A 27,871-nucleotide genomic window follows, 5' to 3' on the forward strand; every position below is an offset into this window, starting at 1 on the left:
CAAACAGAGTTGCATAGCCATTGCCAAGAATCCAGTGTTCCATGTGCGGACCAAGCACATCGAAGTTCATTACCACTTTGTTTGAGAGCTCATCATCGACGACGTAATCGAGCTCATGTACTGCCCGACCGCCGACAAGTTGTCCGACCTCTTCACGAAGGCACTCCCTCGAGAACAGATGGAGCACCTCATTAGACGTATGGGGATTGGCCCATAGTTGTGACATTGAGGGGGGGTGTTAGAATCTCACTGTGCCCACCTGTGAGCCCCCAATTTGAGGGGACAAGGGGCAGTGAGAGGTAGGAGGGCTGGGGAGAGACCCAGGCCGGCATCATGGTAAAAATAGGCGACCAGCACATGGGCTGGTCGCAGCCTGCAACAGCAGGTATGAGGGGGCTCTAGGCCTCACATGGAGGCACCAGCAGCAGCACAGATTGGCTGCCCAGGGCACCCTTATATAGGGGCCTGTGGCTGGCCAAGTCGGCCCAACCTGGGCCACCGACCAGGGCCAACCCTGGTCGGTTTATGGGGTCCCTATGGTCGGCCACCAGATAGGGTAACCGACCCTGCTGGTTGGTCATTTGAAGGGGCCTGGGCAGAGCCTATAAAAGGCCCACTTCTGCATTCAGCCCGGCATCCAGTGCAATACAGAAAGCCCTTCTCCAAGGCCGTGTTCAGCACTTAAATCTGGGACAGTTTTGTGTGAGAGAGTTCATCAGTTTTCTCTAGCACCCTGCTGTGATTTGTATTGCTCCATTGGAGCCATTTTCTGCCCACCATCTGGTGGATGAATATACTCTCTCTCTCTCCATCTATATTTGCTGTTATTTCTGAGTGTGTTTTTGTAGCATCTGTGATCATCTATCTGAGTTGAGTGTGTAAGAGTTGGAGAGATCTTGGGTGGAGGATTGAGTTATTCATTCCCTCCTCATTTCTAACAAGGAGGGCCAAGGACAAGAAGGGATGGAAGAACCCTTGTAGGGACACAGCCAGAAGTACAATCTTCAAGAAGGAGCTAGAGACTGCTGCGAACAGCCCCTAGCAACCGAGAGGGGCACATGCGATATGAAGACTTAGGCGAGACCTCAAGGATGCCTAGAAAGTTTCACAGTCAGCCTCTAGGCTGACAAAATCCTGATGGAATCAACTCCAAGCACTTGAGCATGGTGAAATATGGAAGGGGGGAAATGGGCAAGGAATGTGAAAATAGCAAGGATGGATGAAGTTGGAAGAAAGGAAATGTGACGACAAAATGGTCTATGTTGACTAGCTTAGTTCCTTCACCATTGACATTTGCGAAAACTCGTACATTTGGGTTCTATGGGTCACCTTGGTCATTATGGAATTGAATCGAGGTACGAGTCTCAAGGTAGTTGGTTTGGCGTGATGATCAATAGATATAGTGAAAGCCATGTATTTATAGTGATAGAGGGTTGACACACAGATCACACTTGGGGACATCCCCTCCTTGTTTAGAGTCGGAGCCCGACCGACAGGGGTCACAATAGCCTTGGTTAGACGCAGAGCTATGACCAGGAGACGTGCCAGGGCTGCACTTGTGAGTGGCCGACAACACTCTATCATCGCCGATTTCATGCCCCCATTGCCTCATCCACCTTGATGTCCTGATGATGATGATGATGATGAGATTGATATCTAGTCGACCACCGACATGATTATGTTGTACTTAGGACTTAGTACTACCATTCTGCATTTTTTGCATTTTGCATTGGTGTGGATGCTCGTTTAGTAGCTCCACCACCACAACTTGTTTGTACCAAGTTTTTCACAGTCTCATAGACCCATCGGTCTTCCGAAGACTTTAATAAACTTTCTTTCTTTCTTTTGTTCTTTCTTTCTCAATGGTAGGGCTAAGATAAAGAAGTCTGAAATTGAAGGCAAAGGCAGGGATTGATTTGATGTTCACTGCAGCTTATTGTCCTTCATGTGGGACACGGTGACGCGGTCTCACCACAACCATCTCTTGAACTCCTTGTAGACAACCAACCCGTGTAAATTAGCTACAAAAGTGTGTGCCATAGCTAGCAATGTTTGCATGCCTAACTGTCGAGTGTTACTCGGTATGAGTTGCCCGGGTTTGTCCTGTAGCATGACAGAGCTCTTAACAAAGTCACTCACTTGGGTGTGCATCTCTTTGGTACAAGTGTCAAGTCTGTGAGTAGGACTTCACCACATTGGATATTTGCATGCATATCCGTAGAGTTGCTCTGTATGAGTTGCCTGGGCTTGTGCTGTAGCATGACAAAGTACTATACAAATTCACTCACTTGGGTGTGCATCTCTTTGGTACAAGTGTCAAGTCTCTGAGTAGGACTTCACCACAGTGGGGAATTCTAGGATCTCAGGAAATGGGTGAGGTAAGGGTTTGGATGCTCAGCTTTAACATATCATATTGTTGGTGTAAAATAGCAAACCACGACATGTAACGCATTGAAGGGTGATGTTGCAAACTTGAGTGAATGAATATTGCAGGCTCATCCCCTTCAGCACCTTGTCGTATACCACATGGTTTGAATGAACTTTGAAGTAGGACAGCCACCTCCAAAACCTCTAATGCCCCTGTCATCGTGTTTTTGATTTAAAAAATCTGACTCCCATGTGTATCCGTGTACTATTAGCAGCCCTCTTTCAGGGCGCTACTGAGTCTCTGTGTAGCACATGAAGTCTCTGTCTGTATATATGTCAGAAAAATTCCATGAATCTGATATGGGATGCCACAGTTCCAAATTGCTATACAAATCCCATGAGCATGTGAAACTGGATTGCTATTTGTACCCAACCTCATTACCCTATCCTGTAGCCTAGATCACTTCTTTCGTGCTTTCTTTCGTCAATTGTATTGCATTTGGTCTTCATTAAAAAATGTTTGAGCACCCTGTAACATTAGTATTTGCCTATTTGCTCTTGCTCTGTGGTGTGAAAGCAGATGACTAAAGTCCATCATTTATTGCTTCCTCCAATCACGAGGTCCTCTGTTTATTAAACCCAAGTGTAAAAGGTCTAAAAGTGGTAGCTGTTTCTAGAAGGGAGGTGCCTTTAGTGGATCGTCTCATTTGTTCTTGTGTTTGAAGTTGTGACAGCCCTCTACCTCCAATGTGGCAGAGGTAGTGCCACCACAAGGCTGCTGACTTAGTCCCTTTTACAGCCACCTCCACACAGTAGTACCTTGGCTTCAGTGTCCAATTGTTGATGCATCTCTGTGGCTTTCTTTGCATGAGAAACGACAACCCCTTGTTACTTTTCTTGGTTTCTTTTAGTGACATGGGATCATTGTTGAGTCCCTCTTTTTCCTTAAAGGAGAGAAAAACACTTTTCATCACCTACCGCATATCATTGCATATTGCAATTCGACAGATGTATTCTCTCATTTTCATGCTCAAGCTCCATTTTTAACGCCTTTATTTGAAATCGAGATTCTCTTTCTGCTGCATTTTTTTGTCCTTAATATCTTTCATCTCTTTTTCGAGGGTTGCATCTACTGCCTTGAGCTTAAGCTCTGCACCCTTGAGATCTCATTTGCTCGTTGAATACCTCCATGCTACTTGTCATTGCCTTATCCATGTATTCTTCTTGTTCTTTCTTTAGAGTGCATTTCATCTACTAATGTGGCACAGTCACTCTCCATTTCTTCAGTTTTGTTCATGCATAGCTAGAGAGAGGGATCCCCATTCTAGTTGCACTCATACAGACATGTGTTTCCTTGCACCAAATTCCAATGGCATCCTCTTTTTCTGAAAAGTCTCTTTCATGCCTTGGATTACCTCACTGTTCTGGATGCTGTCATGTTGATCAGGGCCTGGGCCTGAATTTGTTCCCAAAAAAAGAAATTAAGAACAAGAAAGGAAAATAAGGATACTGCCTCTATGATGATTTTGCCTTTCTGTGGTTGTGGAGCAGTAAAGATTTGTCTCTACAGCTAGGGATGAATCCTGCTTATGTCCATTCACAAGGGGTAATGCCGAGGGGGTGAAGGGAGGGGATGAAAGGTGGTGTGCCCATATGCTCTCGCGACTTTTTTCTTTTTTTTGGGGGGGAGACGGGGGGAGATGTGGATGAAAAAAGATGCCACACAGGTGCCTCCCACCTCCCAACAATCTCCTTCCTGTTACACCCCTTTGGGCTTCCATGTGCAGGCATTGCTCTTTCCTACCCCATTCGTTCCTTGCCAAGCCATTCTCATGCTTGGATTCCTTTCACAGCCAATGCACCACCTTGTGCACTTCCATCTCCATTCCAAGCACAACCAATGCCCTGATCCTACCCTATAGAAGGTCTCTCTGTGGGTGCAAGAGCATGTCGCCAAGCAGGTGTGACTGTACAGGCATGACTACAGATGGAATTGTCATGCCATAGCTCAATGGAACTTCGGGTGGGACACCATGCACCAAGCTATGGCACCACAGCTCAGTGTGACAACATGGGTTACTCCATCAACATGGTTATCTTGTTGAATGGATTTTATTTGCCATAACAGCCTAGGCTTCTCACTCTCCTTGGAGTTTCATTTGATAATGTTCTTAAACGTTCTCTAGTGAATTTTGGAATTAATGGGTGATAAGCCATTGAAACAAGATTGTATTCACTCGTGTCTCATTATTTATGATTTATCTTTCTTTCTAAAAAATCTAAATTGTTGGGTCCTTTGGCCAATATTGCTATAGCCCTTCAGAAGGAAAGTGGAAGTTCAACCTTGATTGGCTTCACTTATCTTTATGCTTTTTAAACATGTCTTAAAGCTTATCTTTATACTAAGGTTTCCTTGCTTTTGAATTGGCAGCACACTATGGTGGCAAGGTGGTGGGAAGCATAATCAGCTTTTGAGCATTGATGAAGAGACATTGTATGTGTGGAATCTAGATGCTTCTGGAAAATCCGTGCAGGTGTGAAGCATTTTTACGATGAGTGGTTGCACTCACATAATTTTGAATGCTTTCAGTTTGCTGTTTGTTTAACAGAAAAAGTATTCAATTTCCACGTTGTCTCCAGTGTTTGCTTGCTCAAAGTTCTTCAATTTTGGTAGAATTAAATGGTTTTAAAAGCCTCTGTCATGCCCTCATGCTGACACCCCGCCCCCCCCCCTCTTGTGGTAGGGCTACTCAGGGCACATGGCACTGACATGTCGTGTGATGGATCAAGTTGTCATAAGCCCACCAAATTCAGGGGAAACTTCCACAACCCACCATATGGGAATGCTAAGTTTCTAGGGCCATAGCGCACCAAAACCAAGCCACCTTCTATTTGTGGACATTTGCATTCTAATGAGTGAGTTCTTGATTGTTCACAGAAAATCCACTCCCTACCCGAATGGCCAAGCTGAGAGCCCTAATAAAACTTTGTGCTTAACAATGACCTACACAGTAGAGGCCAGCGTAATGACTGGGAACACTTGGGAAGATCTTGTTGAGATATGGTGCCATGAGCATATAATTAGAGGCTAAGGTATGATATATAGGAATGTATTAAAGTAGCCACCCTAGGATGTGGACTACTGATGAGAGGACGTGGATCGTGGACATCCACAAGGAGAGATGTGGATCAGAGGATCCCACAAAGTGTTGACTATTCTAAAGGCTCTTTCTATATAAAAAGCCTATCATGTATTGTTGAATATACATTGCAATAGATTGAGTGTTGCCTACCGTATGTCTCTCTCATGGTGCTACGATCCTCTTTGATCCCTCACTTTATCATGGTATCAGAGCTTAGGTCTTGCTCATGTTCACATCTTCAATTTAAGAGAAAAAGCTTAGGAATCCGCTTCTTAGAGCATGAGATATAGTCTTTGGAGTGTTTATGTTCCTTAGTAAGCCTCATTTCATGGATTTTGTAAGAGAGAGAAAGGTTCTTGTAGTTCATCTAACCAGTTTTTCATAATTGGCCTTCACTGGCCTCCACTGCTCACAGAATGAGCTGGGGCTGAGATCCTATGGTCCTTGAAAAGCTTTTGAGCAACCAAACCGCCCATGCAATCGCGGCAACCTCGACCTCAAAAGTGACCAGGCTGTCAATCACCGACAGCCTACGAGCCGAAGGCACCCGTAGCTTTTGCAACGACCAACTGCTGTCACACCTAATCGATGAGCAAACAATGACAAGGAACTACCTTTGGAGCAACACATCCAGCAGCGACGCTCTACGACTCTAGCGACCTTCCACGAACTCCAATAGCCCAGTACTTCGGCCAAAGCAAAAGCAAGAGCACCACTTAAGGCTCTTCATTGACGTCAAGCTTGCCATCTCAACTGGCTGACGACCTTCAACTAGTTGACGACCTTCCATCGTGAAGATGTGCTCTTGATGGCCAAGTACGACGTGAAAACCAGAGACAGGAAGAAGCACGGTCATCCGTGCTTCTGTTGTGGTTCCAGTCTTCACTTTCAATCTTATGTTTTATGTATGTGGGCAAGAAGACGCAAAGGTACTCGTGGGGTCTGTACAAGCTCTATGCTGTGAATAAGGCGGGATACGCATGCTAATAGCTAGCGGCTTTCATATCGAAAGCCTTGTGAACAATTGTGAGTTGCGACTTGAGACCAATGGAACTCCAACCCACAACGCACTCAACGCCTCCATCAACCCAGCTCCGACGACGGCCTCAACGACAGCTTCAATCTCTGTCCCTATTGACAGGTCTGCACATAGTCTATCTCTCTACGTTTGTCTCTCTACACTCCCTCATCAACACATGGCAAAACTGACCATGGTTAGTATGTTTGCTCAAGTTAAGTTACCTCATCCTCATCTGCCATGTCATCCATGACACGTGTCAGGATTAGATGTGACCATGGTTAAGTTTGTTTAGCCTTGGGTTAACTCAGTTTGGCTAGAAGATTGCCACATGGCATAGTGCTACCTAAGCACATACCCCGTGCTAGGCACACTTTGTGTTTTGCATGTGAATCCCTGTGCCAAATTATCAAAGACCACCTCTTTCTCATAAAAACTTTGACCAACCGTAACTTTCAATCCAGAAAGAATTTGCACACGCTCGAAAAAGGAAAGGTGATCGTCTTTTTGAGCTCTATGCGCCTGTCAAGTCAGAATCATTATATGCAATTAGACACTGCCAGATTTGAAAGTTTTCTTAATTGGTAAGACCTTTGCAATGGCAATACGCACCCCAACTGTTGAGAAGTTCACCGGGGAAGGATTTCACACCTGGTCTACACAAATGAGGTATCTCTTGATGCATCAAAAGCTTTGGAAGATTGTAAAAGAAGACATACCCACTGCACAAAATGAAGCTTGGAAGGAAAAAGATGAAGCAACACTATCACTCATTGGTTTGCACTTGGGTCAAGACATAATTCATCATATAGACTCCAACGATCATGCCAAAGATGCATGGGATGAGTTGAACACAGCGTTTGGTGCAAAAGCTAAAAGCCAAGAAATTCATCTTAAGATTGAATTCTATGGTTTGCACATGAGCTTCAATGAATCCATGGCACAATTTGTCAACAAAATCAAAGGCATTATGACCTAACTAGAAGGCATAAATGCAAAAGTAGGGGAAAAAGATGCACTTGCAATCCTCCTTAAAAGCGCACTGACAACCACTTTGAAAAATCTTCCAGATCCAAAGTTTGACGAATGTGTATCCTCTTTTCTTGAAAAAGAAAGAGAGTTGAAGGCATCGACATCGACATCGACATCTACATCAACACGTAGCAGCAATAATGAAGAACAAGCATTGTTCAGTAAAACATCAACGAAGTGTTACCATTGCGGAAGGATGGGTCACTATCAAAGTGACTACAGACTAAAGAACAAACCAAAGTGTCACCATTGCAAGAAGTTGGGACACAAGGAAGAAGATTGCAGATTGAAGAACAGATTGAAGAACCAATAGGTCAACTACGTGGAGTCATCATCAAGCCATGAGCAGAATGACAAGAACAACATGCATTGAGAAGCAAAAACCTTGCCACCTTTAGCCCACATGTTTGTAAATCAAGCCTGACCACCTGAGAGTAGCTATGAAAGCACCCAGGGGAGGATTTGATCTTGTAACTCACATCTGACCACCTTGCAGTAGCCAATGGATCATGGCACCAAGGGGAGGTGTTGAGATATGGTGCCATGAGTACATAATTAGAGGCTAAGGTACAGTATAGGAATGTATTAAAGTAGCCACCCTAGGATGTGGACTACATGATGTGAGGATGTGGATCGAGGACATCCACAAGGAGAGATGTGGATCAGAGGATCCCACAAGTGTTGACTATTCTAAAGGCTATCTCTATATAAGAAGCCTATGATGTATTGTTGAATATACATTGCAATAGATTGAGTGTTGCCTACCTTATGTCTCTCTCATGGTGTTACGATCCTCCTTGATCCCTCACTTTATGAGATCTCGCCCCATGTTTTAGGTGAGACCTTGCTCACCCCTTGGGGCTATAAAAGGAGGAGCTCGCCCTTCCATTTGGTGCAGCTCTCCATTAATTTTGGAGCTGTCCTCTCTAGCACCCTCCCCTATGGAGCTACTTCTGCCCTCTCTCTTCCTACTGCAATTTTAGAGCTACTTTCTGGCCTCTTCTCCCTTTTATGAGTACTGATAACTTTTCCTAATTTGAAAAAGAAGATTTTGAAATTAGTTCCAAGAGCCCAGATGGCTAGAAGAAAATGGTACCTAGGTCTTGATCACAGCCAGAGGTCACGTTCTTCGGTAACTAAACCAAAACTCGACCACAAGCCTATGAATTGTTAGGGGCTTAGAGATGTCAAGATGGTCTGACATATATTTTTTTCCAGAGAAAAGAACACTCTATTGGAAAACTTTGATAAAAACCTATACATATTGACAATCCATGGGATGCTTCACTAATCAAAGATGCCAGCTCATAATGTTGCCATGGGTTTTTTTAAAAAATAAATGGGGTCTATTTGCAGGTGCTTGCTTTGAATGTCATAAAATTGGGCACATGGCTACTCAATGCCCCTTGGTATTGCATAACGTGCCACCTGAGGCTTTGCCTACTTTGTTCCAAAATAAGGATACTCTTGAGACTTCGGGGTCTAAAATTAAAGGAAACAAACCAACTCCTGGTGCCCTTGATAAGGGAATAGACAAAATCACTTCTCCTAGTAATGTGAATGGGTTCATGCCTACTGTTATATACCTAGATGAATCCAGTAACATTCCCAAACTCATCCTCTAAAAACACAACATAGTGCAGTTTCAATCTCACGAGAGTCACTCATAAGATTGAAAACCATAAACTTCATCATGCATAGCAGGGACTAGCTACTATGACATCCCCACTGACGTCATCAGTGCCCAACAATGGGTGTTGACCATATAAAAGTATGCTCTCACACATCATGCCTACTGTTAGTCAAAAGCTAAGGACAAAGTCCCCAATGATGGATGGTAAGCTCCAAAAAAACCAGCGATGGTCAAGAAGACCCTTCCATCTCATACTTGGACGGGTGCTTCTTCTAATGGACATCCTCCAGCTGACAATTTTGGTATAGGAATTACTTGGGCTGCAGTGACTGAGCGTTGTATTTTCTTCCCGGAGGATGATGCAGCTCTTTTGACGCCTACTCATCATGATGTGGTGTCACATCAAGATCACATCATGGATCCTGAGGTTGACATGCAATCTTGAATGCTTATTCTGGGTGATAAAATATGTACATATCTGTAAAATAAAATTCTTGACTTTCAATGTGGAAGGTCTATGTGACATGCGCAAAGGGAAACTGGTGTGGGCCTATGTAAAACAAAATGCAGCCTGATGTAGTGGCTTTGCAAGAGCACAATCAGCATGTGTATGCAGTCCGGAATGGGCATTTTGCTGGCTATGGCATTTTGAATGCAGGGGAGCTTTCCTTTTCTGGTGTGGTTTTTCTAGTGAAACATGCCTTTCGGCCTGTTGTGGCTTTTAATGATCGGGAAGGTAGATGGATCATTGTGCAATGTCTTACTCGAGGGGAGATTTTTGAGTTTGTCTCAGTTTATGCTCCCCAATCCTCTCATCATAGGGTATTGATTGGGGAGGGGTTCACAATGGTATTTCTGGAGACAACATACTTTTATCGGTGGGGATTTCTATATTGCACCTCAGCAAAGAGAGAATACAATAGGTCAGACTCACATGCTGGCTTCTGAACGTCAACATTGGACTCAAATTAATGTGGCAATTGAGTCTTTTTTTATCTTTTGATGGAATCAAGGCCTATGCTTCCTGGTATACTTTTCAGTATAATGCACAGTCTGCTTATCAAGCACGATTGGATTGTTGGTATATGGCTAATGTGCGTTGGTATGATGCTCTTACCTGTTAATTGTGGGTGGATTATGCATCCCCGCACTCTGATCCTGCTCCACTTTGGCTCAGGCTGTCTTTTTATGAGCTGCAAAATGACAGGTTGCCCGATACATGGCTCCTTCTAGTAAACAATAGCTACTTACAGCATGATGTCTAGAAGAATATGGTGCATGATGCCATTGTTCCCCTTTGGACACAGAGCTTGCTTGACGTTGATTATGCCTGGAATGCCTTTACTATTTGAACGCAAGCTGTAATTCGTGACTATGGGAAGAACTACATGTATGATTCGAGGGAGGCTGTTGCTAAAGCCAAAAACACTTGTCAGATTTTGACATAACTTAGTCATAGGTGGGACTTATCTCTGATTGAGAGCGCATGTCTATGTTGGGCTACACATTTCTTACAATGTAATGATCACAGGAAAACTGAAAAGTGGAAAACCAAGGCCAGACAAAGGGCTTTTTTTAGTGAGGGTGGTTCGTCTACAGGCTTCTTCAAAAGTTTGCACTATAAAAGACAAGCTGAAAATATTTGTTAAGTGCCTAATGGTTGCTGGGCCTCCTCACCCGCAACATTGGCTCAGGCTTGTGTCACTTATTTTGCTAATTAGTTTGGGCATTTTGATTTCCATTTACATGATGTTCAATCATCCTAGCAAGAGCTTCTTTAGCAGGTCAATTCAAATTCTGTCCTCGGTGCAGCTTGAGGCACTTTTGAAGAAAGGGAATTGATAGATGCAATTAAGTCATGTGGCAAATGGAAGTCTCTGGGGTTGGGATGGTTTCATGATGGAGTTTTTTCTTGCATACTGGGGTCTCCTTAAGCTTGCATGTTACATGTGATCAATCCTCCTTGGGAAACTCAGCAAATGCCACCTGCCTTAGAAAAAGGATTGGTCAAGCTGTTTTCTAAGAAGACTTTGTGCAAGTCTTTTGCTGATTTGCGTCGTGTTATGCTTATGCCAGTCATTTATAAGCTGGTTGCCAAAATTGTAGTTAATCAAATTAAAGGCATCTTGTATGATGGCTTACATCCTACCCAATATGGATTCATTCCTCGCAGACATATTACAGATAATATTGCTAATATCTATGTTTGGATTGAATATGCAAAGTACTCATGAGGATGCACTCTTGTTACAAGTGAACATTACTAAAGCTTTTTACATTGTGCAATGGGATTTTGTCTCTCAAACTGTGCAAGTATTGGGATTTTGGGAAAAAATGCAGCATATCATTTACTGGGTCTAGAGTGACAGCTCTGAATTTGCTCTCAATGTCAGGCTGTCCATCACTTGCTGCAATAATTCCACCTTGATCTGCTTCCCATAACACGTATCCAGCTATCTAGGAAGGCAAATTTCCGCATGCTCTTTCTCTTGCACGTCACGTGGGATCTTTCTAATAAATGGAGTGTTTTGTGATATGCAATAGCCACTCATCCGATGCTTTAATACATTGATCATCTCACGGCTACAGGTAGCTTGCATGGCTTGCAGATTTCTGGAAGAAGGCCATTGGTTGCGCAAGCATATGCTGATGATTCATTTTTTATTCCTAAGAATATTGAGCAGGACCTTTCACAACTCATGTGTGCTTTATTATTGTGTGGTTTGGCAGCTGGTCTGCAGGTAATTTTGAAAATTCCAACTTTTACCTCTACATGTTAAGGCCTGGGGAAATTGTTTTGCCAAAGCAGCTCGTCCGTCATCTCGGTTATCCGTTGGGATGGATGGTCACTCGCCGTTAACAAATATATTGGGTATTGACTAAGCAGGGAAATAAGCTAGAATATCAGAACTTCGTGACTTGGCCATTGCACGTTCGACTTCGCATTTCCAATCGATTTTGGTTGCATATATATAGTTCTTTTTGCCTTTGATGATGTTTGGCAAGAAGGATATTACAAGTTTCATGTGCACTATTATGGAAACCTTTTGGGGGTCCAAGTATGGTCGTAAGGGCGTGTGGTTGCTCTCCATTGAACACCTCTGTTCCGCCAAAGATTCCTGAGAGACTGAATCTCCTTAACATTCATATGCACATTCTGGCTCATAAAGGGAAGAGGTTGCTTGACTTTGTGCAAGATCAGCCTTGGGCTGTTATGATGTGCGACTTGCTTTCACATTTGACCACTCATGCCTTTGGTCTTTGGCGGCCATCTCAATGGGATTTCTTTTTGGATTCATTGATGGTAGAGTTAAGGGGTGCCTTTTTGTGACCCGAATGTTTTTGGACTGAAAGGAGATACTCTTTCATCTTAAATGGCATGGTGAGGATTCTTTGGTCGGAAACTCCTTGCGTGTGGAGAGCCTTCATTGGTCTAGGGTTTTGGATCGTACGCTGGCATTGCAGAGCCTAGATGCTCTTACTTTATTTAGTCCAAAGGGATCCACATTGTGGGGGATGTGCTTGATGATGATGGTATTTTTCTTTCTTTCCCTATTGTAGTCAGACAATTTGGTTTGGGACTGCATTATAGATTTGGGGCATGAATATAATGCAAAGTTGTGGCGGAAGAGATTGCATAGACTTTGGAAATGCAACTCACGCTTTGCCAACTGGTTTTCTTATGGCGGGTTATGCTTGGAGTTATTCCATTTGGACAGTTCTTGGCACGTCGGCATATAGCTCCTGTTACCTGTCATAGATGCCTGTCTCTTAGGGAATCCATGGCTCATCTCTTTTGACATTGCCTTGAGACTCGTGACTTTTTACTTTTCCTGCAGCAACTTCTACGGGCGAGGTTTCCCAGTGCTTTCTTTGGCAAGCAATTTTGGCTTTTTGGGCTCCACCCTGATAGGTAGGGTTTTGATTTTTTCTTCGCATGGGTTCGCTATTGGGCATGTTGGACTCTATGGAAAGATAGAAACCATAGAGTCTTTGGTGATCCATCTTTGACTTAGTATCATTTCTTCTGGATGTCTGTGCTTCAATGTTTCTTTGTTTGTTTGTATGCGCGATATTTGGATTATCCAGCATACTTGTCATACACTGCATGTCCCCTATTTGGGGACTGCTTTTCTCCTATTTGGGGACTGCTTTTTACGACATAAAGCTATATTTTTGCTATATTTTGTTTCACTTTGCATAATTTCTTTTGGATGTTTCTGTGGCAATCTTTCTTTGACTGTTTGTATGCTCGACATCTGGATTATGCAGCATACTTATCATACATTGTATGTCCCCTATTTGGGGACTGCTTTTTATAATATAAAGGTACATAGTTTTAGCTAAAAAAGTGTGTATTTTGAATGTTTTGTGACTGGGAAGAACTATGCTCTTCGCCCAATCAAGTTCCAATCCGATGCCAACCTCTGCACCAGCGGCCCAGCCTCTACATAATCATCATCAGTACCAGCTTCGGGCTCACCCATTACAACCGTCCTTGGGGTTGTCTTCTACGTCATCCTTGGAGGGGATAGCCCCATCGTCTCCAGCTATGGTAGTGTCAGGGGCAGCATGAGATTTTGTTGTATCATTGCCACCGTCAGCAATAGCTGGCCAGCTGTAGAGGGAGTTTTGAAGCAAAAATGGCTAGCATGCAATTAGCCATTGAAGAGACTACCAGGTGGGTGGATGTTGCGAAACAGGAACCTACGAAGGCCACTGTTTCAGCCACAATTCTAGAGCAGCAGCAAAGGGCCAGCAATGTCAAGGTACGTGGTATCCCTCGCACAGCCACAACTCTCATGGATGACGTGACCCACTTCGTGACCTCCACCCTTTGGATTCAAGAGCATGGGATCGAGGGAGCCTGGCGCATTGGACGAGATTCCAAGCAAGAACAGCTTCTCATCATCCGCTTCAGAGACACCCAGGCTTGCCTCACGACACTACGCAGATGCTTAGCTTTACGTATCCATCTAGAGATCCACTTAGATGAGGATCTCACACCCCTCCAGGTAGAGGAGAGGCATATCCTCTTACAGTAGTGAGATGTTGCCCAAATCGAGGGAAAGCGGGCGGTAGTTCGAGATGGATGGCTTCTGATTGGTCCACGACGGGCACCTAGTGGCCCCCCTGCATAGGGGGGTGGGGTCTATGAGACTCAGAGGACCGAGACCTTGACTTGCCACGTTTGGAACCGCAACGGCACTTTATGGTCAGATCCATGGAATTTCTCACAATCTTACACAGGTCGAGACATAGCTTTCTACACAGAGACACATCAGAGTCCAGAGCGACCCTTGCCTATAGTCAGTGGATACATGTGGGAGACAGTAACCGAGACAAGACCCGAGAGACAGGAGGAGTTCGAGGATCCAGAGGAGCAGGACATGCTTAGAGACATTGATCGCCTGCCAGTGCTAGAGCATTGGGTCACCCTGATCACAAGTTATCTTCATGAGGCTTCCTTACACACTTACCCATATACCGCTCGATCGACACGCCCTCCACCTCTTGGCTCAGCTTCCTGCAATAGCTGGTATGGCGATGAGTGCAAGGCTTTACGTTGACTTGAAACCAAGCACCATCTACCAGGTGAGGCAGAGGTAGTACGCGAGTACCAAGACTCTTCTCTTTGACTCTTTGGTCTGACCAACAAGTATGTACGGGAGCCCGTGTTGGTGACCATACGTATTAGATATAGATTGGGCCCTTGTTGAGAGGCTTCAGCTCCTTATGCTTTCACGGATGATACGCAGTAAGCCTTCAATCCCATATTAGATAGTTCTGGTTGAGTTTGGGGTATCCCCACTATAGCTTGATTTGGCCTTTCAGGTGATCACATATCTTTACTGCATTAGACAGTATGGATCCCACACCATAGGACGATGTAGGCTTCCTTGGTTGGCCCTATCCTGTTCTATGGCATTGGCAGTAGAAGGTGATTAGAGGAGCTAGTACGCATGTACATGTAGATGGTTTGAGAGTTTGAGATTGCACATAGATAGGCTACCTCCCTTCCAGTATAGTGTTGAGGCCCCCTCTACCACGCTTACCTATCATGAGGTCAATCAAGTCATCCGAGAGGATCTCTTGCAGTTACACACATTCAGGATTTGGTTGGCACCTCATGACCTTCTTGTTGTAAAGCTGAGCTTTTACAAGGACCACTGCCTACGGATCTCCATCGAGGTTACATAGATCCGGCTTCCTCATGCCTTAAGGATATCTATAGGGTAGCTCCGAGTTTCATCACATCGCCTCCGTATTGAGACTGGTCGGGCAGAGGGGATACCTAGAGAGGATCGCATCTGCACCTTATGTGATTCTTGGGAGATCGAGTCAAAGGAGCATTTGGTATTTAGATGCCATGTGTACTACAAGAGCAGAGGTCGCTACTACTGCCTTTTTAGAGATGGTCTTGGTTCTCTATCCAACTTCCTATCCTACCTAGACTAGAGATGCCTGGCGGCTTTCATCCACGAGGCGTCCGACATAGGAAACGGTTGCTCAGAGCATATAAAGGAGACCATGACACATAGCGGTTTGTCATTTTTTCTTCCTATAGAACTTTTCAGTAGAGTACGATCACTAAGTTCTTCCAGTCGGAGAGTGCCGACCAGTAGGATCCATGGAGATTGTGACCTCGAGGACCCGAGCCAAAGCTTGAGACATGCCAGACTCGTAGGCACACAGAAGGGCATATCATACTAGGGGATCTCCCTTCCCTGTTCACCAGACCAGGGGACTTACCCACAGGAGTGACCGTAGCACTTGTTCGTCACAAAGCTATAGCCAGGAGGCCACAGTGGTCACACATGTTGATAGTCGCCAGCGACCTATCACAAGCTATATGCCACCACAACAGCCTCGTACATCGACGCCCCCCTCCCAAAGTTGATGCTCCTACTTGTTCCCACTCTGAGAGCCCATAGACCTCTCACTGTGTACTGATGCTGTTATGGTTCACAACTTTGGGTTTCCTTTTGTACTCACCATGGGTGTTGGTGTTGATGCCCACTTACTGGCTCCACCTTTGGCTCATTGTATCAATTTTCTCTATTAGTCTCATAGACCCTTTTGGTCTTTCGAAGACTTTTAATACAATTTCTTTCTTTCTTTTCTCATCTCAAAGGACATGGTAGGAGTATACATTGGTCCAAGGTGTTTGCTCATGCTGGCTTTGTAAGAGACTAGATGGTCAAATTTATTTTGTTCGAAGGTATCCACATTGTGGGAGATGTGTTGGATGATGCTAGTACTGTGCTATCTTTTCCTACTGCATTCAGACAATTTGGATTGGCATTGCATTGTCAATCTCTTTGGCATACACTTTCTTAGATGCTTCCAGGCTTTCTGTCACTACTCAATCTTGAGCTCACGTATCGCCTTAAAGACTGGGCTTTCACTCACAGTTTGTAGGCTGTTGTCCGCCGTTAGGCTGATGTCACTATTGCCAAATTGTATAAGGTCTTGCTACCTCGTCCATGGATTTCAGATCGTGCAAATCATATTTGGTTTATGTAATGCGAAGTGGTGGCGAAAAAGATGGCTGCAACTTTGGAATTGCTAACTCCCTCTTTGCTAGTAAGTTTGCTTATGGGGGGTTATGCTTAGAGTTCTTCCATTTGGACAAATCTTGGCACGGTGACATATTGCTCCTGCTACTTGTTGCAGATGTCTAGCTTCGAGAGAGTCCATGGCTCACCTCTTTTGACATTGCCCTAAGACTCGTGACTTTTTACATTTTCTGCAGCTACTTCTACGGTCTTAGTTTCTTAATGCTTGCTTTGGCAAGCGATTCTGCCTATTTGGGATTCACCCTATCGGGCTAGGGTTTGATCTTTTTTTAACTTGGGGATCGCTATTGGGCACTTTGGACTCTATGGAAAGATAGAAACCATGAAGTATTTGGTGATCCGTCCCTAAACAAGTACAACTTCTTGTTGTAGGAATTTAGTGTCTCAGTGGAGATCGATTACCTTGCTGGGTACCTTGTATAAAATCCTAGCTAAAGCTATCAGCCTTCGTCTGCAGCCCTTTCTCCAAGATCTTCTCCATGATACGCAAATGGGATTTGTGCATGGTAGGAGCATCTTTGATAACTATTTCTCATTTTGGGAGGCTTCGGATTGGGCCATGCATAATGGCCACAGGCTAGCCATTCTACTGTTGGACTTTGAAAAAGCTTATGACAGGGTAGACTGGGCTTTCTGGAGGGCACACTTACTCGCTTTGGTTTCTCAGATGCATGGATCAGAGGGGTGTCAGCCCTCTACAGATTAGCCCACAGCCAGGTTCTTATTGGTGGAGTCAGGGGGGATAGGTTTGAGATTATCAGATCAGTCCGTGAGGGTTGCCCCTTAGCCCCCTTTCTCTTCCTATTTGTGGCTGAAGCTATGAGCTATTACATTAGAGCTCAAGCTGGTATTGTAGGGCTCAGGCTTCCTTTGAGGTAGGAGGATGAGCTCTTAGATAGTGAGTTGGCAGATGATACGGCTGTTTTTTTAGATGCCACTCCATAGACACTGACTTCATTCAGGACGGCGTTGGTTTTGTTTTGCATTTCGGCAGGTGCACACATTAATTGGAACAAATCCAATGGCTTTTAGATTAGTGATGAGGATACTCCAGATTAGGGGAACGACATAGGGTTCACTTGGATTCAGAGGGGAGTTTCCGTCAGATATCTGGGATGCCAGGTTGGGGTAGGCATCTCTCCGGCACAACAATTTGCTCCCGTGTTGGAGAGTATCAGGAGGAAACTCATCTTTTGGAGTTCTGCCAGACTTCACCTTGCATCCAAAGTTATGGTTATGAACTAGGTATTATTGGCCACTGCCTAGTTTGTTTGCTCTTGTTGGTGCAGATCTAGAGGTTGTATCGCTCAGCTTATGAGACCTATCAGGAACTTCCTGTGGAGCGGTTTAGATGGCACCTCAGATGTTGTAGCCAGGGTGGCCTGGGAGACCCTCATTCTCCCCACATGAGAAGGAGGTCTCAATATCATTGACCCGAACTTGCAGTGTATGGCCTTGCTCTGCAAGGCCGTAGTACGTGGATTGATGCTTGGACAGGAGCTCTGGAAAGATTTTTTCTCATGCAACATTCATTCTTGTACCCCATCTCATGGGGGAGATTGGATGGACATCATCATATGGATCTTTACTTCAGCCCATCTCAAATCTCCCCCTTTCCCTCTCATGGCTACTATTCTGAAAGCTTGGGGTTGCTTCAGAAACACTCTTCGCAGAGTTCCATCCACCTCTCGTGAAGAAATTCACAGGTAGCCAGTCATGTGAAATGACTCGATTTTGGATGACCATGGCAGGCCACTTGGAGTGTCACATTATACGCAATGGTCTAGATGGGAGAGGAGACCTGCTTCTACAGTAGGCACTTGGCAGGCCCCTTTATGATACTTCCAGAGGATTAGAGACTTAAAGCAGTTGGCCACCTTAGAGGGAGTGTAGTCAGGATACAACAGATTCAAGCAGCCATTCCGCCAGAGTGGATTGATACAAATGACGTGCCGATCATAGAATCCACTTGGTGGGGAGTGTTTTCAGGGATGGGCATTCTGTTACAGATTATTGCCCTACAGGATGTTTATGAGGATACCCTAGTCTTTGATGTTCAGTCGGGAGGCAGACTTATCAGATCTTATGATGATATTCTTTTGGAGGTTGCCTTTCAGCCTATCAAGATTGCAGGTTTCATGGAGTGGGGCAAGGACTCACAGTGGTATCTTGACCCTAATCCTCTTCTCCTTGCGCTGGGGTCTTAGAGACTCTGGTTATATGGTGGTTTCCCTATTAGTTTCTTGCAGTGGGACCGAGGGGAGTGGGAATGGATTGATGAGGGGCATCGAGAGAAGAGATTCCCCTTGTTTCACTATCAGTTAGAAATGCCCGGAGGTTTCAGCTCAGTAGTAGAGGTTGGAGGTCCTCCTGAGCACCGCATTGGGATAGTTTTCAGATTTCCGCAGTTGTGCGGAAAAACTTTTGGCGTAGGCTCTGGAAATCCCTCAAGAATAGAAAGATAACTCTTTTCTTTTGGCTTTCTATCCATGGAGGGATTGCAGTGAACCTGTGGAGATCCAGGTTCGGGGCTAACCCTACTTGTCCTTGTTGTCACATTGCAGTTGAGTCAGTACAGCATTGCCTTTGGGAGTAGAGACGGGCAAGGACGATCTGGAAAGGTGTTGCTAGGATTTTCAGTATCTTTCATACAACACCTTTCTATATGACATGGGGTTCAGTGGCTTGGTTATCTCTTAGTGGCGCTCAAGTGTTTTTCGAGGGACATGATTCAGATCCAGCTCTCATTGTACGGCGTTTTTCAATGGAGTCTTGTTCCCTCTAGGATGTTCCCTTCACTCCTTTCAGAGCTGCTCATGCCTTAGTGAACACGTCTTGGGAGATTCTGGTTAGCATTGCAGCTTGGCATATTTGGAGAGCTAGGTGTACTGAGGCGATGGAGGGTATTTAGGCTTATCCTTCCTAGGTTATGGCCAGTATTTGGACCGACACAGTACACACTCTGATGGCCATATGGGCGAGCATGCAGGGATCCTCCAGAGCAGCTGTTGCGAGAAGAGTTACTTTTTCCAAAGTTTGGAGAGGATCTCCTTTCTTCTCTGAGTCTCCCTTAGGGTTGAGGTGGCATTTTCAGCCTCTGCCTTGGTTTTTTATTAGCTCATTTTGAGCTGTTTTTTTCCTCACGCATTGCATGATGTACTCCCGCATTTGAGCTTGCTCTCGCGGTTTTCATTCAGACTTAATGAAGTAATTTTCTTGGAAAAAAAAAGTACAACTTTTTCGAACGTCACTGCAATAGTTATTCTTTGATTGTCTAAGTGCTCGTCATTTGGAATATCCAGCATACTTGTCATACAATGCTATCTTTTGATGTTGTAATTGCATGTTCCCTAGCTAGAGACTGCTCTTTGTGATGTAAATAAAGTAGATTTCACCCCAAAAAGAAAGTACATGTGCCTATGATGTTCTTAGAAAAGAAAGAACAATGTCTTTGCTCTTTGAGAAAAATCATTTCTAGAACCTTGCATCCGAGACCAAATAGCCATCAGAGTGTACAACATCTGTTGAAATTCTAGCCAAGGTATGAGCTTAGTGGACCTGGGTCAATAGCCTGTATGCATCTAGATCTCCAAACGTGCCAGTTAGTAATGCTTGCTACAATCTCTCAGCAAGTGTCCTTGATGCATGTGCGAATTTGAATTGAGAAGAAGGGGTGGCTGGACATATGCAAAACTATACATTTGGTATCGCATCAAGATAGCCTTAGAGGAGTCTTGACTCATAAAAATTTGAGGCCCAGCAAGAGAGAGCCAAGCCATGGAAGCCCAAGTAATGAGGAAAGGGAAGGAGGAAAATCTGTGCAAGAGTTCTAAATCTCAATCTAAATGAGCCTAGCCTATCTGCACTCCCAAAGGCAGTATCGAACATACTTAGTAGATAAGGAACACTAAGGACAAGAGGGATCAGCTCCAAAAATGCTTCTCCATTGATTCATTGCAATCCCTCCATGGAATGAAAGCCACAGAGAAAGAATGTGACTTCTCTATTCTTGAGGGGAACTCCAGAGTCTCCTCTAGAAAGATCTCTGAGTCTCCCATAAAGATCTCCGAATCTCCAAGGTGGTCTGACAACTCTCCCAATGAAGAGCTCTAGAGGGTGTCCAACCTTTGGTAGAAATCATGGCATTACTTATCGTAAAGTCAAAGAAGGGAGGCCCTGTGTGTGGTTGTGTACTACAATCTACTCCCAGTCGCCCGGATCCTATTGAAGAAACTTATGGGAACAACCCAAAAAAGCCAAAGCCTCGGTATATCCTCAAGAAGAGGGTCTATGTACCAGTCATGGGCAAAACAACACCGCTCAACAAAACCCACAACTCTCATTGGCTCTAAGTGCGCATCAAAAACCACATCAAAATTCTTGGATTTGACCAACCTCTGGCTCCAGAGCGTACACTGAAGACAAAGTATCTTGTTCATTATCCCACAAGAGGCCTATGTCTTAACTAGGGACTTTGTGCCTGTGAAAGCACCCATTCATTTGATACATCTATGGTGTCACCATTTGTAGAGGCCAACTCTAGAAGGAAAGCTGCATCTATATGAGCAGTCGTACGATTCCCTTTGAGGGGACTAGTGAATTGAAGTCTGCAGACTTCAGGGAGATTCTTGAAACCTTCTAGGAACCTAGAGAAGAAGCAGGGTGAAGGAGGCATCCTGATGTCTGCAGAAGAAAAAATCCATCGAGTGATATCCATCCAATCACAGGCTGAAGAGGGTGTGCTGGACCCAATGCATGGAAGAAAGAAATCTTTCCAAGCCTCTTGACCCAGCATAGGTCCCCTGATCACAAGCTTGCAAAGAAAAAGCTTTGCTTTAAAAATAAGGATCTGTAATGCTCAGTCTTACCTCTTGGGTAGGAGAATCAAGGTCTCCCCAAGCCATTTTGGCTTTTGTATTTGGAGACCCATTGATCCATTCCCAAGGAAATTTTTGATAGGCCTCTTAAGCTGAGAAATGCAGCCCCTACAGTGGCACCATGAGCAAACAAACCAAACAGTGGCCGGCACTCTTCTCTAGGTTTAAAAATAGTGTGTTTGTACACGTGTAGATATACATTCACACATGCACATATAATACATATATGCACATTGTGTGTGCGCACACACGTGCACACGACACGCACAATACATATATATGTATGATTACATATGCATGTATGTATAAATGAATGTATACATGTATAGACACACACATGCATGGACGACTGCATGCTCACAATTACATTGTAAATATTTTTTCTAGAAAAAGCTTATAGACAGTGGTCAAGAGGAGAACGTGCTGGCTTGTCTAAAACAGCCCACCCTCATTTCAAGGAGAGAAGCACAGCTTAGAGAGCACAAAGGAAGTAAAAGATGGCAGGAGCATGGGTGGGAGGGAAGCCAAGGAAGGGTGACCACAAGGAGGGGTTGGAAAGATCAAGGTTTGCAGGCAGAAGTAGTAAAATGGGACTGTGCAGGATTTTTGGCCCATATGCTGGACAGCTATTTTTCCTGGCAGGTGAGGCATTTGTTGAAACGTTTTGCATGGTTCACCTTATTACCTTATCAAAGACATTTTGTGATGACACTGCTGACAGACTTTCAAAAAGACAATAGTTCAAATATTCATAAGAAAGAACCTGTCGGGCTTATTGATTTTCTAGAAGGGCTCAATTTGTGTTGATTTAATTTTTGATCAGGGTATAAGCTTGCCCTGGCTTTTTATGCTATACTGCACTGATGGGCTTGTTGCTGTCTATGTCACATCTTTTGTTTCGGAATGGTAAATTGCAAAGCAGTGCTAATAGGTGCCGTCTTGTCTCACAGGTTAATGGACAAATGTCAGCAGGAATGCTTCATCATATTACAAGTGGAGCTTGGGATCCACATGATGTCAGCAGTGTTGCAACAGCAAGCGAGTTGTGTGTGCAATGTTGGGATCTGCGCTCAATGAAGTACTGAAAAACCCCTTTCCAACAGTCATGAGATTGTGAGATGTTCATTGTTGGCCTTAGCTTAGGTGCTTTTTTGCAAAATTCATGATTGCAGTTGCAACAAGTTGCATCTCATTTGACAGTTAGAGCTTTACAGTCTCCATTTACTAGCCTGTCTTGGTCTTTTAGATAAGGAAGCACAAAATCTCATCAAGTACTTGCTTTAGTCATTGGTATTTCTATGAACTAGACCTGTTCTGGCATAAATGTTGTGCAAAATGTACTTCGTCATGCATCAACAAATAAAGATAGATTGCTATTTATCATTTTTGAAAGAGGGATAGAGTTATTAAATGAAAAAAGCCTTTTTACAAATGGATATAAAAATCTTGCAGCATGGCATAGTTGTATATGATGTGGTCTTCAAATATTAATCCCAAAGCATTGGTGGTAAAACTTATTTTTTTGATGGAGTATTGAATTCAGTATGGCATGTCACACATCCACAGTATCAAAGTTAGAGGCTGAATTGTGTCCAGGGATCATGGAGATCTAGGGCTGGCTGATTGGGAGCCTGGTATAGTGTGTGAGCATGCCTGGAGCGTGGCATAGTTGTGTATGACATCGCCTTAAATATTAATCCCAAAGCATTGGTGGCGAAACATATTTTTTTGATAGAGTATTGCATGAAGGTTCAGTATGGGATGTCACACATCTACAGTATCAAAGTTAGAGGCTGAATTGTGTCCAGGAATCATGGAGATCTAGGGCTGGCTGATTGGGAGCCTGGTATAGTGTGTGAAGATGCCTGGAGCAAGCCTCTTTAAGTCTGTGATAGCTGATTTTTTCTCTTAAGAAATTCTGTCATTGCTCGAGAGAAGCCGAATTAATTCTTCTTCGTCACAGTTTCCCTGGCAAAGAGAAACCCTTGCTTCGTATCGTGATTCGTGATTGCCCTGACTCGACTTTGTTTGCATGTCTCTCATCAAAGCCTCTTGATCTTCCATTTATTGCTCGTTTGGTCATACAGAAGGTGCATCCCTTGCTCACTGTAGACATATAAGGTCTACTTGTGGGTGGTGCAATTGGTGAGAATTACATCATAGCATGTCCGGTTGGTCCTGGGCACCTGTGCCTGAGAATTGTGATTTGTCCTAGGGCTTCCTGTTGGTTTTTGTTCCAGCATCTGGCCACATGGATTTGCATTGATTATCATCATCATCATGACATTATAGAGAGAGATGATAATGATGATGATCATGTTAAAGTGCACGGAAGGCTGACTACAATCTATGGGACAAAAAAACAGCATTATTGTGGCAGCATAACAAAAGAAAATAATGTGAAAAAATCTTAGCAGTTTCTGCTAGTGGTGTGAACTCTGCCATGATGATGCTTAAGGAGGTTTTTTCTGTTCTCCATGAGCTGGGTGACATATGTGCCCATTTCCCAGTTGTGAGGGTAATTGAACAATAGTGTCACATCCATCTAGGATGTGGCAGAAACCATCTTGTATGGCAGCATGTGCTGTGCACTTCAGAAGGGCGTGTTGCTCAGTCTCCGCTGATGCCAGGTTGCAGAGTAGACAAAGTCGTTCCTCCGAAGGTATCTAGTCCCTGTCCCTCAATGTGCCAATGGCACTCTTGTGTGTCAGGTGGTGGGAGCTCGTCCTGATGGAAGCCATTGCTGTTTGTGTGAGTCAAGGTACTGGCTCCAGCAAATATGTGTTTGGAGTTCTCTCAGCAAAGAAACTGTCCTTTTGATGGGTTAGTGTGTTTGTGTGAGTCTAGGACTGGCTCTAGCAAATATGTGTTTGGAGTCCTCTCAGCAAATTTTGATGGGTTAATGTGTTGTGTGTAGCATATGTACTTCCTGTGGATGCCTATCTCCCATGATTCCATGAGCTTGCAATGCAAACATGCTTCTATAGCATCTCCATTAGACGAGGGTGTCTCTAGAGTCTATAAGGACCTTGCCTCTCATCTAATAACTTATGTCTAGATTCTTCTATCCCTCTTGTTTGCCTCTCATCCCAATAACTAATGTCTAGAATTGCTTGGCGGGAAGCTTGTCGGTTGGCATGTCCTACATCTTGCGGATGTACCCGACTACGTTTTCCATCCCAAGAAGATCCAAAGTAGTAGCCTTTATACGAGAACGGAGTACCCGACTGCGTTCTCCATCCCAAGAAGCTCCAAAGTAGTAGCCTTTATACGAGAACGAGTATGGTGTGGTATCTCGGACTCAAAACCCTTTCTAGAATCATTTCCTCCTGGTTTTAGGTATCTTGTGAGAGGCTATCTCCATCCCTCCACCTCATATATAGCAACAAAGATGTGGGAGTGAATCAAATGAGTGTTTCTTCAGCTCCTAGCACCATATTTCAACCAATCTACACATTTTTTTGTGCCGGTGTCATCCTGCCTCTATTCTTTTTGCCAAACATCCATGCCATTTGTGATTGGAAGGGACCCAACTCTGAGGTACTGAAGGTATTCACAAGGTCATCTATTGGGTGTCCTTGTGAGTCTTAACTGGTATGACCTTTGTACCACATTTCATTTCAAGCCCACTTTATTGGCACAATTCCTCCAAGCTATTCTTTTCCTCACACATCTATGCATTTGTGATTGGAAGGGGACTCAATGCCGAGGTACTTGAAGGTGTCCACACAGCCTCCAAATGTTTGCTCAAGATATCAAAGATTCCGTTCTGGCTTACATGGCTAGCTCCTATGCAAAATGCTTCCTTTTAAGTATATATGGACGGGTATCGTCTAAGTGTTCTATTGAATCTTAACAAGCATGAACTTTGTCTTGTCCACATTTATTTAAGCCCACTATACTACGCCAAGCTACCTCATGATGCCCATATGTTCGTCCTATGGAGAAGAGGGGGTCAATGGCAATAGATATTGCAAAGACACTAGGACTCCCAATGGGACACCCATCAGGCCCACATACAACTTAGATCACTCGTGGAGGATACACGATACATGATACATGGAAATACTCCTCATAGACAAAGTGTATTTTTGTTCTCCAAATTTGCGTGGCTATTTCTAGTTCAATTTGCACTTTGCACCGCCATTTCAAGCTCCATTTGTTGCTACATTGCGCATCCAATTGAAGGAGCTTTTCTAGCTTGGCCATTTCGCCTCTTTGTGGCTTTAGGTTCTGTAAGTCCATAGGAGTAGTCCAACCTATCCGTACACATATGTAGTGCTGCATGGTTCCATGCTGTACAAAATCCGTATAGTGCCGTGCTCTAGGCTCTTGTTAGTATAGATTGTATCTGCTCCAGTTGCTAAGCGTCCGTACTGCTGTACTGTACCTGATTGGTTTCTCTCCAGCCCATACGATGCCCGCTACCTGCATGTTGTATGCATATCCCCCACAACGGTCCATGGTTGATCTACACATCTTGTTGTAGGTAGAGCAACTGCTCACGAAGATGCACCACATTTGGGGTATAGAGAGATCGAGCAGCAAAGATGGATAGAGAGCCCACGGTAGGACTTCCTCACAGTAGTCCAAACAGAGGCCGCTGATCTCTAGAAGGAGGTGAACAATCTTCATTGTTGTACAGACGGTGCCCTAGGGAACAATCCTGCGGTTGAAAACAGGATTGCTACGATGAAGACGTGCATTCCAAGTGTGGATATTGTGAAATATGGACCTGTGAGGCAACCGTTTTAGCCACTCTACTTGAGCAGCAACAGAGAGCCAGTAAGGTTCTCAATATCAGGGGCCGCGGGGTTACACATGCCATGTGCTAATATCTTTCATCTTGGGAGTACCAGAGCATGGCATTGAGGGAGCATGGCGGGTCGGATGAGGAATGGATCGCCCTAGTAATGCCCCCCAATTTCCCTCATAGAAACCTGGGGCATCTCCAATCACTCAGTATGGTGTGCAGATTGCACAACCAACCCATTTCGGGGCCTTTGCATCATCGGGCTTTTGTGTCATGTGCCCCTTTGCCGACTTGGACCACATTCTATAGTTCAAGAAACAATTGGGTAATCAAGGTTATCGGCAGTCTCAAGATCCCAACAAATCCCAAAAATCCTATGCTGGTTTCCAACAGAAACACTACTCTAAGGATCGTATCTCTACCTCTTTGCAAAGCAATGACTGTCATTAGCAACACAAAGGTGCAGCCTCAGGCAAGAAGAATGCCTCTAGCATAAAAGGACTTTGTTTCATCAGCTCTGGCGACCATAGATGGTACGGTTGTCCAAAAAGACCCAAACAAACTTAGAATATGGAACGTAGCACTTCCTAGTCTGAAGATGCTACTCCTGCACAAGGCAAAGCTGTCCAGGTTTTAATACCATTCATATGAGCCTTGCCAGCAATCCTGAACTTTCCCAGGCCACTCAAGTACTCTGCGTCCAAGGATTGATTAGTGGAACAATGGTCACTATCGTTATTGACAGAGGCTGTTCTCATAACTTGCCAGCTAGTTCTCTAGTCGAATGACTTTGGCTGACAACTAGTCCTAGTAACAAGGACTACCACATAAAACTCGCCAATGGAACCACTTTTTTGTACAATACCAGGGTCCGAACCTGTCCTTCAGCATTCAACAATATACAAACAAGTTAAATTTTGACTTCATGCCCCTCTCCCGGTACAATGTCATCCTTTGATAACAGTGGCTCTAGGACTAGCTTTCGCACAACGATACAATTCAGTTTGTCCAACATGGAAAACTTATTGAGATATTAGGTTTCAGGGATGCCCATTCAACACCCGTTGCCTCTACTTAACAAGTTAAGAAGTGGGTTTGCAAAAATGGCAAGTTCAAACTGTGCTTTTGTTGGTTACGGCAGTAGAGGAGACACCAAAAAAGGATCCTCCTGAGTACCATAGCTAATCATTTTTCCAGCTTTATCTGGACATTTTTCCACAGGAATTGCCAATGTAGTTGCCACCTCGACAACCAGTGGATCATCCAATCGATCTTATTCCAAGAAGTACTCAACCGTCAAAACCTCCTTATCGGGTTTCTTTCACACAACATGAAGAAATCCAAAGATAGGTGTTAGAACTACTCGTCAAAGGTCACATTCGGCCTACTCGTAGCCCTTTCTGTTCTCTTGTACTACTAGTGGAAAAGAAGAAGAAGTTTATGCGCCTCTACATCGACTATCGAGCTC

The 27,871-nt window shown here is 44.3% G+C and overlaps 1 protein-coding gene across 2 annotated transcripts in view; it reads left to right on the top strand.

Annotated features, from left to right (window-relative positions):
* The window catches only part of LOC147902662 (WD repeat-containing protein DWA2-like), a 100,958-nt gene that overhangs the window by 54,370 nt on the left and 18,717 nt on the right, over positions 1-27,871 (top strand). The window contains exons 5-7 of one of the 2 annotated variants that reach the window (XM_087373217.1): positions 4,799-4,901; positions 11,803-11,934; positions 22,601-22,728. In XM_087373217.1, the coding sequence (XP_087229343.1) occupies positions 4,799-4,901; positions 11,803-11,934; positions 22,601-22,728 (363 nt within the window). The remainder of the gene's footprint in view (positions 1-4,798; positions 4,902-11,802; positions 11,935-22,600; positions 22,729-27,871) is intronic. The other variant, XM_087373218.1, reaches the window with a different exon arrangement.

This window comes from Dipteris shenzhenensis, chromosome 4 (assembly GCF_047967505.1).
Source record: "Dipteris shenzhenensis isolate YYH24624 ecotype China chromosome 4, Dip_SZ_1.0, whole genome shotgun sequence".
In the NCBI taxonomy this organism is placed as follows: Eukaryota; Viridiplantae; Streptophyta; class Polypodiopsida; order Gleicheniales; family Dipteridaceae; genus Dipteris; species Dipteris shenzhenensis.